Source organism: Orcinus orca, chromosome 20, assembly GCF_937001465.1.
Source record: "Orcinus orca chromosome 20, mOrcOrc1.1, whole genome shotgun sequence".
NCBI classification, from domain to species: domain Eukaryota; kingdom Metazoa; phylum Chordata; class Mammalia; order Artiodactyla; family Delphinidae; genus Orcinus; species Orcinus orca.
The window spans coordinates 14,044,613-14,057,385 of NC_064578.1; the positions used below are offsets into that span (position 1 = coordinate 14,044,613).

At 39.1% G+C, this 12,773-nt stretch overlaps 1 protein-coding gene across 1 annotated transcript in view; it reads right to left on the reverse strand.

Annotated features, from left to right (window-relative positions):
- Window positions 1–12,773, reverse strand: part of HYDIN (HYDIN axonemal central pair apparatus protein) — a 440,857-nt gene that overhangs the window by 331,457 nt on the left and 96,627 nt on the right. The window contains exons 5-6 of the mRNA XM_049703807.1: window positions 6,606–6,725; window positions 3,224–3,358 (exon numbers count right to left, since the gene is read on the reverse strand). Of these exons, the coding sequence (XP_049559764.1) occupies window positions 3,224–3,358; window positions 6,606–6,725 (255 nt within the window). The remainder of the gene's footprint in view (window positions 1–3,223; window positions 3,359–6,605; window positions 6,726–12,773) is intronic.

The window sequence follows — 12,773 nt, forward strand, 5'->3', positions numbered from 1 at the left end:
GAAAAATACATATGCACACTGGCTATCAATTTGGCCAACTGGAGAAAAAGTGACACAGTGAAAAGACTGACTTTTATTCTTCCTGAAATAAATCTGGCTCTAGTACTCCTCTGCTACATTCTGGAGCAGCACTAAAGACAGCACAACAGCACAACTAACCCTAGCTGGTCATTCTGTGCATGGCCCTGTTGGTTTTCCAACAGTAAGAGTGAATGTAGATGCCCAGACGACTGGAAAAACTACTGGAATGGAGCCCTGCTGATGGTGCAAGGGTGGCAGGATCTTTGCAGAAAAAGGGAACCAAAACAAGCAGCAGGAGCTTCCCCAAAAACCCACCATCAGTCTTAGACAGTCAGCAGAAGGAGAAATCACTACGTCCTTAGAAAAACGTATTATGTCAATTATTTCATAGCTTAGAGTCCAATCCAACACAAAATCCTAATGTGTCCAAAATTAGATAACTTTCTCATAGGTAGCCATTATACTCACTCTCTCTCTCCTCATACATGCATGTAACCATTGGTAACTTTCAAATACTTAGAAGAAGAAACAGTAAAACAACATTTAACTTATTTTTTTTAATTAAGGCTTTCCCCATAGGCCATAGGCAATGTTGGTGAAATGGAATGCTAAGAGGGAATAAAAAAACTAGGAGTGGGCTTTCCTGGTGGCGCAGTGGTTAAGAATCTGCCTGCCAGTGCAGGGGACACGGGTTCGAGCCCTGGTCCAGGAAGATCCCACATGCCGCGGAGCAACTAAGCCCGTGCACCACAACTACTGAGCCTGCGCTCTAGAGCCCGCAAGCCACAACTACTGAGTCCGCGTGCCACAGCTACCGAAGCCCGTGTGCCTAGAACCCGTGCTCCGCAACAAGAGAAGCTACCGCAATGAGAAGCAACGAAGAGTAGCCCCCGCTCACCGCAACTAGAGAAAGCCGAAGACCCAATACAGCCAAAAACAAATTCATAAAATGAATTTATTAAAAAAAAAAAAACTAGGAGTAAGATAAGCTTCCACGAAATATAGCCAAGTAATAAGCCTCAATGGGAATGCTGGCATTTCATACTTAAAGTAAATACAAACTCACCTAAAATATATTTCAGTTATTTATTTGCTGTATAGATAAGCAGTAATAAAATCTCTCCCCCTTTGCTTTTAACATTTGATGAGGTAAAATTTTAAATATACACAAATAAAACAGAATAGTATAACAAATCCCATGTATCCATCACCCAGATTCAACAGTTATTAACATTCTGTCATTCTGGTTTCATCTGTACCTCCATCCATTCACCTTTCTATTGCTTTCATACTTTAAAAGCTTTTAAGGTAAAGTTTAGATATTTTGGAGTGCACAAATATTAAATATACAATTTTGATGAATGAATTCATCCATGTAACCCACACATCTATCATGACATAGAACATTCCACCTCTTCAGAAACTTCTGTGTATCCCTTTCTCAGCCAGACTACCTACAGGTAGAATAATACTTATTCAACAGAAGATATTTTTTCCTCCAGCACAGAAAAAAATTAAGGAAAGCCAACTCCTCAAATCCAGCAAGCTTAGTATTTCAGGCTGCACAAAAGCTTATTATGTTCAGCTTTTATAATTAATTGACAGTGTAGGAAAATTTGACACCCAAACTAAATCCAAGTACTGTTCTCTTCACAGAGAGCATTCAGATATAGAGCCTGGAGAAAAAAATAAGGACTTCAATAACGTATAACAAAAAGCACTAATTCTGGAACTATTTATCTTTCTGTTTATTTCAATAATACCCCAAACAAAATGATAAGTTCATAAACACAGCCCAAGAAACAAACAGTAACACTACAGAGTGGAAAAATAATAACATAAGTATAATAGTAATGAAATTTTTAACCACTTGCTCCAGTGATACATGCTTGGCAGACCACATTAAATTCTCTATCCCTGCTCTCCAGAAAAGCAGAAACAGTAGCACCAGCACCAGGAATACTGGTAATGACATTTACAACAGCTAATAAGTATTAGTGATGGAGAAGCAGGGATTCAAAGCTAGTTCTCTGTGTCTCCATTATGCTCTTTTGATTCCAACCATAACGGCACAATACAGATAAGCAAACACACTATTTAACATTATATATAACCTGACATTTTGTTATGCCTATTTTAGCCTTGTTTTTTGTCCTCGCTCTTTCAATCATGCTGGTAAAAGCCCTTTCCTCCTCTACACAAGTCCCCACTTTGGCCCTTACAGAGGAAAACTCAACCCACAATTCTGCAGTCTTGGAGAAGGGCTGGGGAGAAGCCTCCTCCCTCAGTCGCCCAAGCTAGATTTTCCTTCCAGAAGTAACTGGAATTTATACAACTGAGGAGAGCCTGAGAATAGGCTAGATTCCTGACAGCTGTGGTGGTGCTGGAGGGAAACGGCCTCTTTTTGAACTCAGGCTCTTTCTAGCCGTTCTGTGTGCAGACAAGGATAAGCAGACAGGGCAGGTCTCTGCTTTTGGCTCTAGCCTCTCCACTCGTGCTTAGGAAGAGCTACTGGTGAGGTCACCCCTTCACGGAGGACTGGTTATCTACCGGTCATTAAGGAGCAGAATATGGCCTCAGGTCCTGGCCATATTCTTTGCCATTAATGAGGCTGATACTGTGATCAATATTGGATCTTAGGACTCTTTCCTAAACTAGTTAGAGTGTGGGGAGGAGGGATGCAACTAACAAGAATCCCAAACTTCCAAGAAGGCATAATCTCTACGCTTTGTCTCAGCTCATTGCACCCGGACCACTTCTTTTCCTTTTTGGTGTACAGTCCAACATAAATAGCTGTACAGTCCAACATAAATATGCTGAAGTAGGTTCCATGGGAGCATCCAGGATTACCCTTCTTTACACTCTGGCTACTTGCAGCTCATATAAGCCCTCATCACTGTTTGACAATTCTCTCCGTATTCCCAGTGGTGCACCATCCCCTCCTCGCATCCACCCTCACCATTCCTCTCCTCACCACCACCACCAGCAATACCACCATCAACACCACCACCACCGATACCATCAACGACACCAACAACACTGTCGACGACACAGCTACCACCACCACCACACTAACACCACAACCAATACCAGTAACACCACCACCACCAATACCAACACCAACACCACCTCCTCGAATGCTCAGAACTGCAAACTGCTAGTGACGAGCATTCAACCAGTTTGTTGCCAGCGCTGCTGTTACCTTGTTCTCCTCTGGACTAAAGAGGATTCGGAAAACGGACGGCACTCCTGGTGCTACTTTGTGGCTAGTATCTTTGGGGCTGATTACTTTAAAGTAAGGTGAACTTTCCTCAACAACTTTCACCATCCTTGGAACCTGCAAGAAAAACACAATAATGGGCACTGTACATGTGAAAGCAGAAGAAAAAGGACAGGCCTTGCAGTTAAACGTGAAATCTCCATCTACTACTTACTAGCCATGTGGCTTTGGTTAGGTCTGAACTTCCGTTTCCTCAAGTGTAAAAGGAGATGACAGTACTTACCTTTACCCCAGGACCTCACACAAAGTAAGCACTCAATGTACTTTAGCTTTAATTTTTATTAACATTATTATTATTACGCAATTTAATTGTTATTGCAAATCTTTATTTTATTATTTAAATGTGACTATCTTCGAAGACTAACTGCTTAATCATCTGAAACCCCACCCACACGGTGGAGCTGCACTGGACTTCCCAACATTTGAGAACTGCTCTGGGAGAAGAAATCACACTTACTGCACTCCCGCTATGGATCATCCACTGTACATGAGATGCCACTTGATCCTCACAATAACCTTTGAGCTTCATTACCATTCATTCTACAGATGAGGAAACAGACACTTGCCGTAAGTGCTACAGCTTTACCAAGCAATGGTGTTCCGGATCAAGTCCCGGCCTAACTCCACCTTCCCTCCCTATAGGACTGTCCTACCTAAACACCACTGTGAAGCAAGAACACAGAGGGCAGTACAATCCCCAAGGCCAGTCTCAGAGCAGCTTCAAACAGTCCCATCCTTTTACAGTCTTATTCCTCTGCTCTGCTTGCCTCATCCAGAGTACATATTTCTACCTCAGATAGTCCCAAGCAGTAAAAGAAATGTAAATGTGAGAAGGGGGTTGGTCAGGGGTAGAGGTTCTAGAGACACAGGAATGGGAGAGGATTGTTTTTTAAAAAACTCAAAGAGGGCAGAAGAAAGTTAACTATAGTTAAGTATGTCCTAGGAGTCTCAGGTGAAATATGAGGAAACAGGAACTCCCACAACCTCTCAAAGCTGAAACCCAGATGCAGAAGGGAAGAAGAAATGCAGAGAGAATTCAGACAGATCTAAAGAGTAGAGAGTGGGGAGGTAAGAAAGAGATGTGTACATATCTGGTAGGAATAGAATTGGCTTTGCTGGTAAGAGAAATGTGCGTTGGTGTTTATGATGTGTTGAATGATGCCATATAAGCTTGCTGGGAATACTTTAGTAAGAGCCTAACTGTGGATTAAAAACTAGAAAGGAAAACAATAGCAACACTAATAAGAAGAAGAATAGTAACATTGCTTTAGTGCTTATTATAGGACAGACACTGAGCTGAGTACTTTACGTCCATTATCTCATTTAATATTCCAAACAACCTATTGAAATGGGTGCTATTCTTATCCCCATAGCTTGGAGAAGTGAAGTGACTTGCCCAAAGTCTACAGCTGGGAGACAGTTCACCTAGAATCTGAACCCAGATTAGTCTGACTCTGGAGTCTGGGTGTTTATAATTGTACCCCAAGTGAATTGTGTTGTGGCTTGTCGAGTGTTCATGGCTTACTTTCAACTTGTGTGTTTGAGAGAGGTAGAGAAACAAAGACCAAACAGGCTCTGTCTTTTGCACTCCATGGCAGTCAGGAAGCAAATAAAAGGTAAACGACACAGAAAGCATTTCTCAGTGCCCCAAATGTATCTCAGTGGTTCCTTGCATATCCATGAACCAGGAAGTAGAGAAGCAGGCTTACATCAGCCACCTCCTATGAAGGTCCTGGGAGTAACTCACCAAGAACAAGCCCGCCTAGCCTACAGAATCTGTCTGCTTGTTGATAGCTGAACTTTCCTTAGATGAGGACCTTCCTTTCATGGGATCCAATACTCTAGCAGCATCTTACCAAGAAGTGTGGGTTTTATACATGAGAACTGAATGCCCTTTGGCAGACAAGACTCACACATGCCTCTTATCCTTGACGTGCACATATACACTCAGTGACAAGCATTTCTTGCTTACGGCTGGGGAGGAGTACCCAAAGTATCCTTTGGACTAGCTCCTCTCTGCCTTTAATAGCCTAAAAAAAACTTGAACAAGAGTCAAAAAGTAATGGAGAAAGGGAAAACAAGAACTCGAAGTGAGAAACTAAATTGGTTGGCAGCCCTGCATGAAAAGAGAGAGTTCTAATGTCTATGTAACTCACCTCTTCCTGAGGTCTAGGAACATAACCCTGAACACCTCGGGGTTTTTTTCTTCTCTCTGCCTACCTTTTAGCTTCCAACCCATGAGCTTCTCTTGCTAACACGCCTTCAGCAAAGAACTAAATGTTCCATTTTCTCCAAAGTCTGACTTTGCTGTCACTAAATCACCCCATTGATCTCTGAAAGGCATCACTGATTCCTTTAATGAGCTACTGTACTGAATATAACTGCAAGTCTTCCCATTTGCCTTGAATTCTTGCATAGTCTTCACTTATTTTCCCTACTTTATTACAGCTAGAATTTTTGTCTCAACATTCTAAGACTCCCATAAGTATTTCTACTTGTCCTTAACACCTGATGCTTAGCATCTCTCTAATGCCTTCCTTCCTACCTGATTACTTTTCATACTTAACTGTGCTTCATGCTGACCTTCTGCATTATTCTTCCTTTCATTATTGTTACGTGTCAAGGAACTCTTCAGTCATTTAATACTCTTTCTTGAAATATACCCTAATATATCTCTGAAAGAAAAGGCGTAAGGATGGAGAAGAAATCCTCAGTTGCAAGCACAAAGAAACAAGATACAGACAGTGGGAGAAGCCATCCAAAACTATCTGTAAACAAAATCTGAAGGCTATCTGAGGTAGAAGGGAGGAGATGGAAAAGAGAAAAGGGGATCTTCTTTTTTGTTTTGTTTTTTTTAATACAATTTGCAGAATCTAAATGCATTGGCTCAACAACTGCAATTCATGAGTAGAGTTGATACCTTCAATTGGGGAAATAGTGGCTCTAACGTGGAGTATGTAAACATGAACAGTAATCATCTTGTATTAAATGAAAACCTAGCCCAAATGGTCACTCATGAGAACTTCATGACACTGATCTAGCCAATCTCTTATTCAACAAAATGTCAGTGCACACACTGGGAGTTTACCAGTTGTTGGGTACTGCCCTGGGACTGAGCATTTAGCAACAAACCAACTGACACAGTCTTGTCTTCATTAAGCTTATAGTCAAAGGGCATGTTTTTATCTGCCTTCCTAGGCCTATCAAGTTCAAGAGCTTATCTAAGACCCTACAGGATCCCATTTTATCTAATCCCTTCTTATAGATCCATGAAAGGTACAGTCATCCCAGCAAACATACTCACTATGTCATTGTTCCTCAAAACCAGTGGAACTTCATAGACTTCACAGGGAGTGTAGTTCTGAAATACAATTTCTGATGGAAAGGGCTGGAATAAGGCCTGATCCAGGTCAATTCCTGGAAACTGCAGTTGAAAGAATAAAATCATATAGTCACACAATGGCAGAAACAACTGGGGAAGATAAGAAATTACTACATATACCTATGAATATTAACACCAAGAACAAAGGAAACATTCAAAAAGGGGAAAGTACTATAAACACTATTATAATCAGCAAGGTTATTGTCATCAACTTCTTTAATACAAAAGAAAGTAGGTTTTGGTCCTTAATTTAAAAAATAGGCTAGTTAGAACAACTCAAAACTTCCATTTCCAGTAATGGTGAATAAGGTAATTTGAACCAACTCCCCTATGAGAATAAGAAGAAAAGCTGTATCAACAAAAACCTGTTTGGAGGCACTGAGGGGTTAACAAGACAGTATTATCTAATGTTAAAACTGAATTATCTCAAGCTAGTAGCTTATGTAGTATCCAACAGGTTTTGAGTACTGCCATGTTTCCCTTAAAAATTCAGAATACCCCACGATGCTGTGTTGAGTTCACCGTTGTATCCTGGGAGCACCCCAGCAGAGAGTTTGGAAATTGAAGATGTAAGTATCCACCTCAATAATTTAGAACAACAATAGCAAACATAAAAAACACATTAAAACCCAAACAAAAAACCAAAAACGACACAACAAAAACAGCAGAAGTTAATGAAATACAAAGTAACTGTCCCACAGAATCAACAAAGCCAAAAGTTGAGTCTTTAAAGACTAATAAAAATAATAAAATACCTGAGTCTGATCAAGAAAAGAAGACACAGCCAATTATAAAAGAGCCAATTATAAAAAATAGGAACATTACTACAGAACCCAAACTAAGTAAAACGATAACAAATGCGAAAATTTAGATTAAAATTATAAATTCCTAAAAGATACAATTTGTAAAAACTAGCACAAAAAGAAATCGAAAATATGAAGTGTTCCCTAACTATTAGAGAAATTGAATCTGTAAAGTAAAAACTTTTCATGGATAAAACTCTGGCCCAAATAGCTCTACAAGCAAATTCTGGCAAACATTTAAAGAAAATACAACTTGGGGCTTCCCTGGTGGCACAGTGGTTAAGAATCCACCTGCCAGTGCAGAGGACACGGGTTCGAGCCCTGGTCCAGGAAGATCCCACATGCCGCGGAGCAACTAAGCCCGTGCGCCACAACTACTGAGCCTGCACTCTAGAGCCCATGAGCCACAACTACTGAAGCCCGTGTGCCACAACTACTGAAGCCCATGTGCCCTAGAGCCCATGCTCTGCAAAAGGAGAAGCCACCACAGTGAGGAGCCCATGCACCACAATGAAGAGTAGCCCCCACTCGCCACAACTAGAGAAAGCCCACGCGCAGCAACGAAGACCCAACACAGCCAAAAATTAATTAATTAATTAATTTTTTAAAAAGTGTGGCACTGCCATTTAAAGAAAATACAACTCAAACATTATAGGAACTCTCCCAAAGGAAAGAAAAACAAAAAATTAGGGGTTGCCAAATCAAGATGACAGAATAGAAGGATGAGGAGCTTACCTCCTCTCACAAATACATCAAAAGTACATCTACATGTGGAATAATTCTCACAGAATACCTGCTCAGTGCTGGCAGAAGATCTCATTAAACCAAAATAGCAAGAAAGATTACCACATAACCAGGTAGGATGAAAGAAAAAAAATAAATGAATCAGGACAGGACCTGCGCCCCTGGGAGGGAGCTGTGAAAGAGGAACGGTTCCCTCATCCTGGGAAGCCCCTTCACTGGCGTGGTGATCAGCTGGGACAGAAAGGAAGCTTCAGAGGCTCGGAGGAGAGTGCAGCAGTCAGTTTGCAACAGGCAGAACAGAGAGCACACAGCAAAAGCAGTCCTAAGAGGGAAGTTCATAGAAATACAGGCCTTCCTGTAAAAAACAAGAAAAATCTCAAATAAACAACCTAACCTACCACCTAAAAGAATCAGAAAAAGAACAAACAAAACCTAAAGTTAGCAGAAAGAAGGGAATAATAAAGATCAGAAAGGAAATAAATAAAATAGAGATTTTTAGAAAGTAGAAAAAAACCAATAAAACCAACAGCTGTTTTATTTAAAGGATAAACAAAATCAACAAACCTCTGTTCAGGTTCACCAAGAAGAGAAGACTCACATAAACAAAATAAGAAATGAAAGAGGAGAAATAACAACCAATACCACAGAAACACAAAAAACCATAAGAGAATACTATGAACCATTATATGCCAACAAATTGGACAACCTAGAATAAATGGATAAGTTTCTAGAAACATACAGCCCACCAAAACTAAATCAAGAAGGAATAGATAATTTGAACAGATCGATCACTAGAGATGAAATAGAACCTGTAATTTAAAAACTCCCTGCAAACAAAAGTCCAGGACCAGATGGCTTCACTAGGGAATTCTACCAAACATACAAAGAACTTACACCAAAACTCTTATATCAAACTCTTCCAAAAGACTGAAGAGGAAAGAACACTCCCAAAGTCATCCCATGAAGCCACCATTGCCCTGATACCAAAACCAGACAAAGACAATACCAAAAAAGAAAATTACAAGTCAATTACAAGCCAAATCTAACAACACATAAAAAAAGATCACACACCACGATCAAGTTGGATTCATCCCAGGGTCACAAGGATAAGCAAATCAATCAATGTGATATACCACATCAACAAAAGAAAAGACAAAAACCACATGATCATCTCAATAGATGCAGAAAAAACATTTGATAAAATTCAACATCCATTCATGATAAAAAAAAACTCTTATCAAAGTGGATATAGAGGGAACATATCTCAACATAATAAAAGCTATTTATGATAAACCCACAGCCAACATAATACTCAACAGTGAAAAGCCGAAAGCCTTCCCACTAAAATCTGGAACAAGACAAGGATGCTCACTGTCACCAATTCTATTCAACATAATATTGGAAGGCCTAGCCATAGCAATCAGATAAGAAAAAGAAATAAAATTTGTCCACATTGGAAGAGGTAAAACTGTCATTATATGCAGATGACATGATACTATATATAGAAAACTCTAAAGACTCCACACAAAAACTACGAGAACTGATAGGTAAATTCAGCAAGGTAGCAGGATACAAGATTAACATTCAGAAATCTGCTGCATTTCTTTACACTAACAATGAAATACTGGAAAGGGAAAGTAAAAAACAATTCACTTTAAAATCACATATGGGCTTCCCTGGTGGCGCAGTAGATAAGAAACTGCCTGCCAATGCAGGGGACACAGGTTCGATCCCTGGTCCAGGAAGATCCCACATGCCATGGAGCAACTAAGCCCGTGCACCACAACTACTGAGCCTGCGCTCTAGAGCCCACGAGCCACAACTACTGAAGCCCACGTGCCTAGAGCCCATGCTCCATAACAAGAGAAGCCACCACAATGAAAAGCCAGTGCACCACAACGAAGAGTAGCCCCCGCTCGCCGCAACTAGAGAAAGCCCACATGCAGCAATGAAGACTCAATGCAGCCAAAAATAAATAAATAAATAATGTTTTTTAAATCACATACAAAATACAAATAAACCTGATGAAGCAGATGAAAGGCATATGCTGAGAACTATAAAACATTTATAAAAGAAACTGAAGATGATTCAAAGAAATGGAAAGATAGCTCATGCTCTTGGATTGGAAGAATTAAACTGTTAAAATGCCCATACTACCCAAAGCAATCTACAGATTTAATGTGATCCCTATCAAATTACCTATGACATTTTTCACAGAACTAGATCAATTAATCCTAAAATTTATATGGAACCATAAAAGACTCAGAATTGCCAAAGCAATCCTGAGGAAAAAGAACAAAGCTAGAGGCATAACCCTACCAGACTTCAGACAATACTACAAAGCTACAGTAATCAAAACAGCAAGGTTTTGGTACAAAGACAGACATATGGATCAATGGAACAGAACAGAGCTCAGAAATAAACCCACACACTTATGGTCAATTCATCTTTGACAAAGGAGGTAAGAATACACAATGGAGAAAAGACAGTCTCTTCAGCAAGCAGTGCTGGGAAAGCTGGACAGCCACATGTAAATCAATGAAATTAGAACACACCCTTGCACCATACACAAAAATAAACTCAAAATGGTTTAAAGACTTAAGCATAAGATATGACACCATAAGACTCCTAGAAGAGACCATAGGAAAAACATTCTCTGACATAAATTGTACCAATATTTTCATAGGTCAGTCTCCCAAGGCAACAGAAATAAAAGCAAAAATAAACAAATAGGAGCTAATCAAACTTATAAGCTTTTGCACAGTAAAGGAAACAATAAACAAAATGAAAAGACGACCTACAGACTGGGAGAAATTATCTGCAAATGATGCAACAGACAAGGGCTTAATTTCCAAAATATACAAATAGCTCATACAACTCAATAACAAGAAAAGAAACAATCAAAGAATGGGCAGAAGATCTAAATAGACATTTCTCCAAAGAAGAAATACAGATAACCAATAGGCACATGAAAAAGTGCTCAACACCACTAATTATGCAAACCAAAACCACAATGAGTTACCACCTCACAGTGGTCAGAATGGCCATCATTAAAAGTCTATAAATAACAAATGGTGGAGACGGTGTGGAGAAAAAGGAATCTTCTACACTGTTGGTGGGAATGTAAATTGGTGCAGCCACTGTGGAGAACAGTATGGAGGTTCTTTAAAAAAAACTAAAAACAGAGTTACCATATGATCCTGCAATCCCACTCCTAGGCATATATCTGGATAAAACTTTAATTCAAAAAGATACATGCAACCCAATATTCATAGCAGCTCTATTTACAATAGCCAAGACATGGAAACAACCTAAATGTCCATTGACAGATGAATGGCTAAAGGAGACATGGTATATATACACAATGTAATACTACTCAGCCATAAAAAAGAATGAAATAATGCCATTTGTAGCAACATGAATGGACCTAAAGGTTATCATACTAAGTAAAGTAAGTGAGAAGGACAAATACCATATGATATCACTTACATGTGGAATCTAAAATATGACAGAAATGAACTTATTTATGAAACAGAAACAGACTCACAGACATAGAAAACAAACTTATGGTTACCAAAGGGGAAAGAGGGTGGGAAAGGGAGAAATTAGGAGTTTGGGATTAGCAGATACAAACTACTATATATGAAATAGATAAACAACAAGGTCCTACTGTATAGCACAGGGAACTATAATGTCCTATAGTAAACTACAATGAAAAAGAAAAACAAAAAATTAAATGTCTTCCATTTAATGATGATGTTGTTAGCATAACTTTCATATATTTCAGAAAGACAGTAGGAGACAGGAAAATTATAGGTCATGAACCATAGATCAAAACAAAAAAAGCAAATCATTAGCAAACTGAAACCTACAATATATAAAAAAGATAATACATGACCAAGTTGAGTCTATCTCAGAAATACAAGGCTATTTTAACACTAGAAGTTTTGATCAAGAAGAAACAAAACTGACATTTTCCCCAGAACAAAAACTTGTTTATTTAGAAAATTCAAAATAACCTATAGATAAATTAGAATTAACAAGTGATTTATCAAGGTCACTGAGTACAAGGTCAACATAAAAAATCAATTATATTTCTTTGTACTAGCAATGAACATTTAGGAAATGAAATTTATAAACAATATCATTTAAAATCACATCCTAAAACATAAAATACATAGGAATAAATCCAATGAAAGATGTGCAAGAACTTTACCTGGAAAAACTACAAACCATTATCGACAGAAATTAAAGAAGATCTACACTGAACTACTGACAATTGCGTGGAAAATACACAAAATGCATATTTATAGGAAGAGTCCATCATTTAGACAGGGTAAAAGAATCATAAGAATCCCTAAGTTAGAACTCTGGGGAGAAGAAAAGGCTAACACAACTCAGTTACTCCTCCTCCCTTCCTCTCATTTCCCTTCCAAATAAACACATACATATGATCTGCTTTCATAAAGAGCTGCCCTTAGACTCATGGAGAATTCCTGCTGGTCTGTGACCCTACCGAGCTCCGCCTCAACATTAACTACCT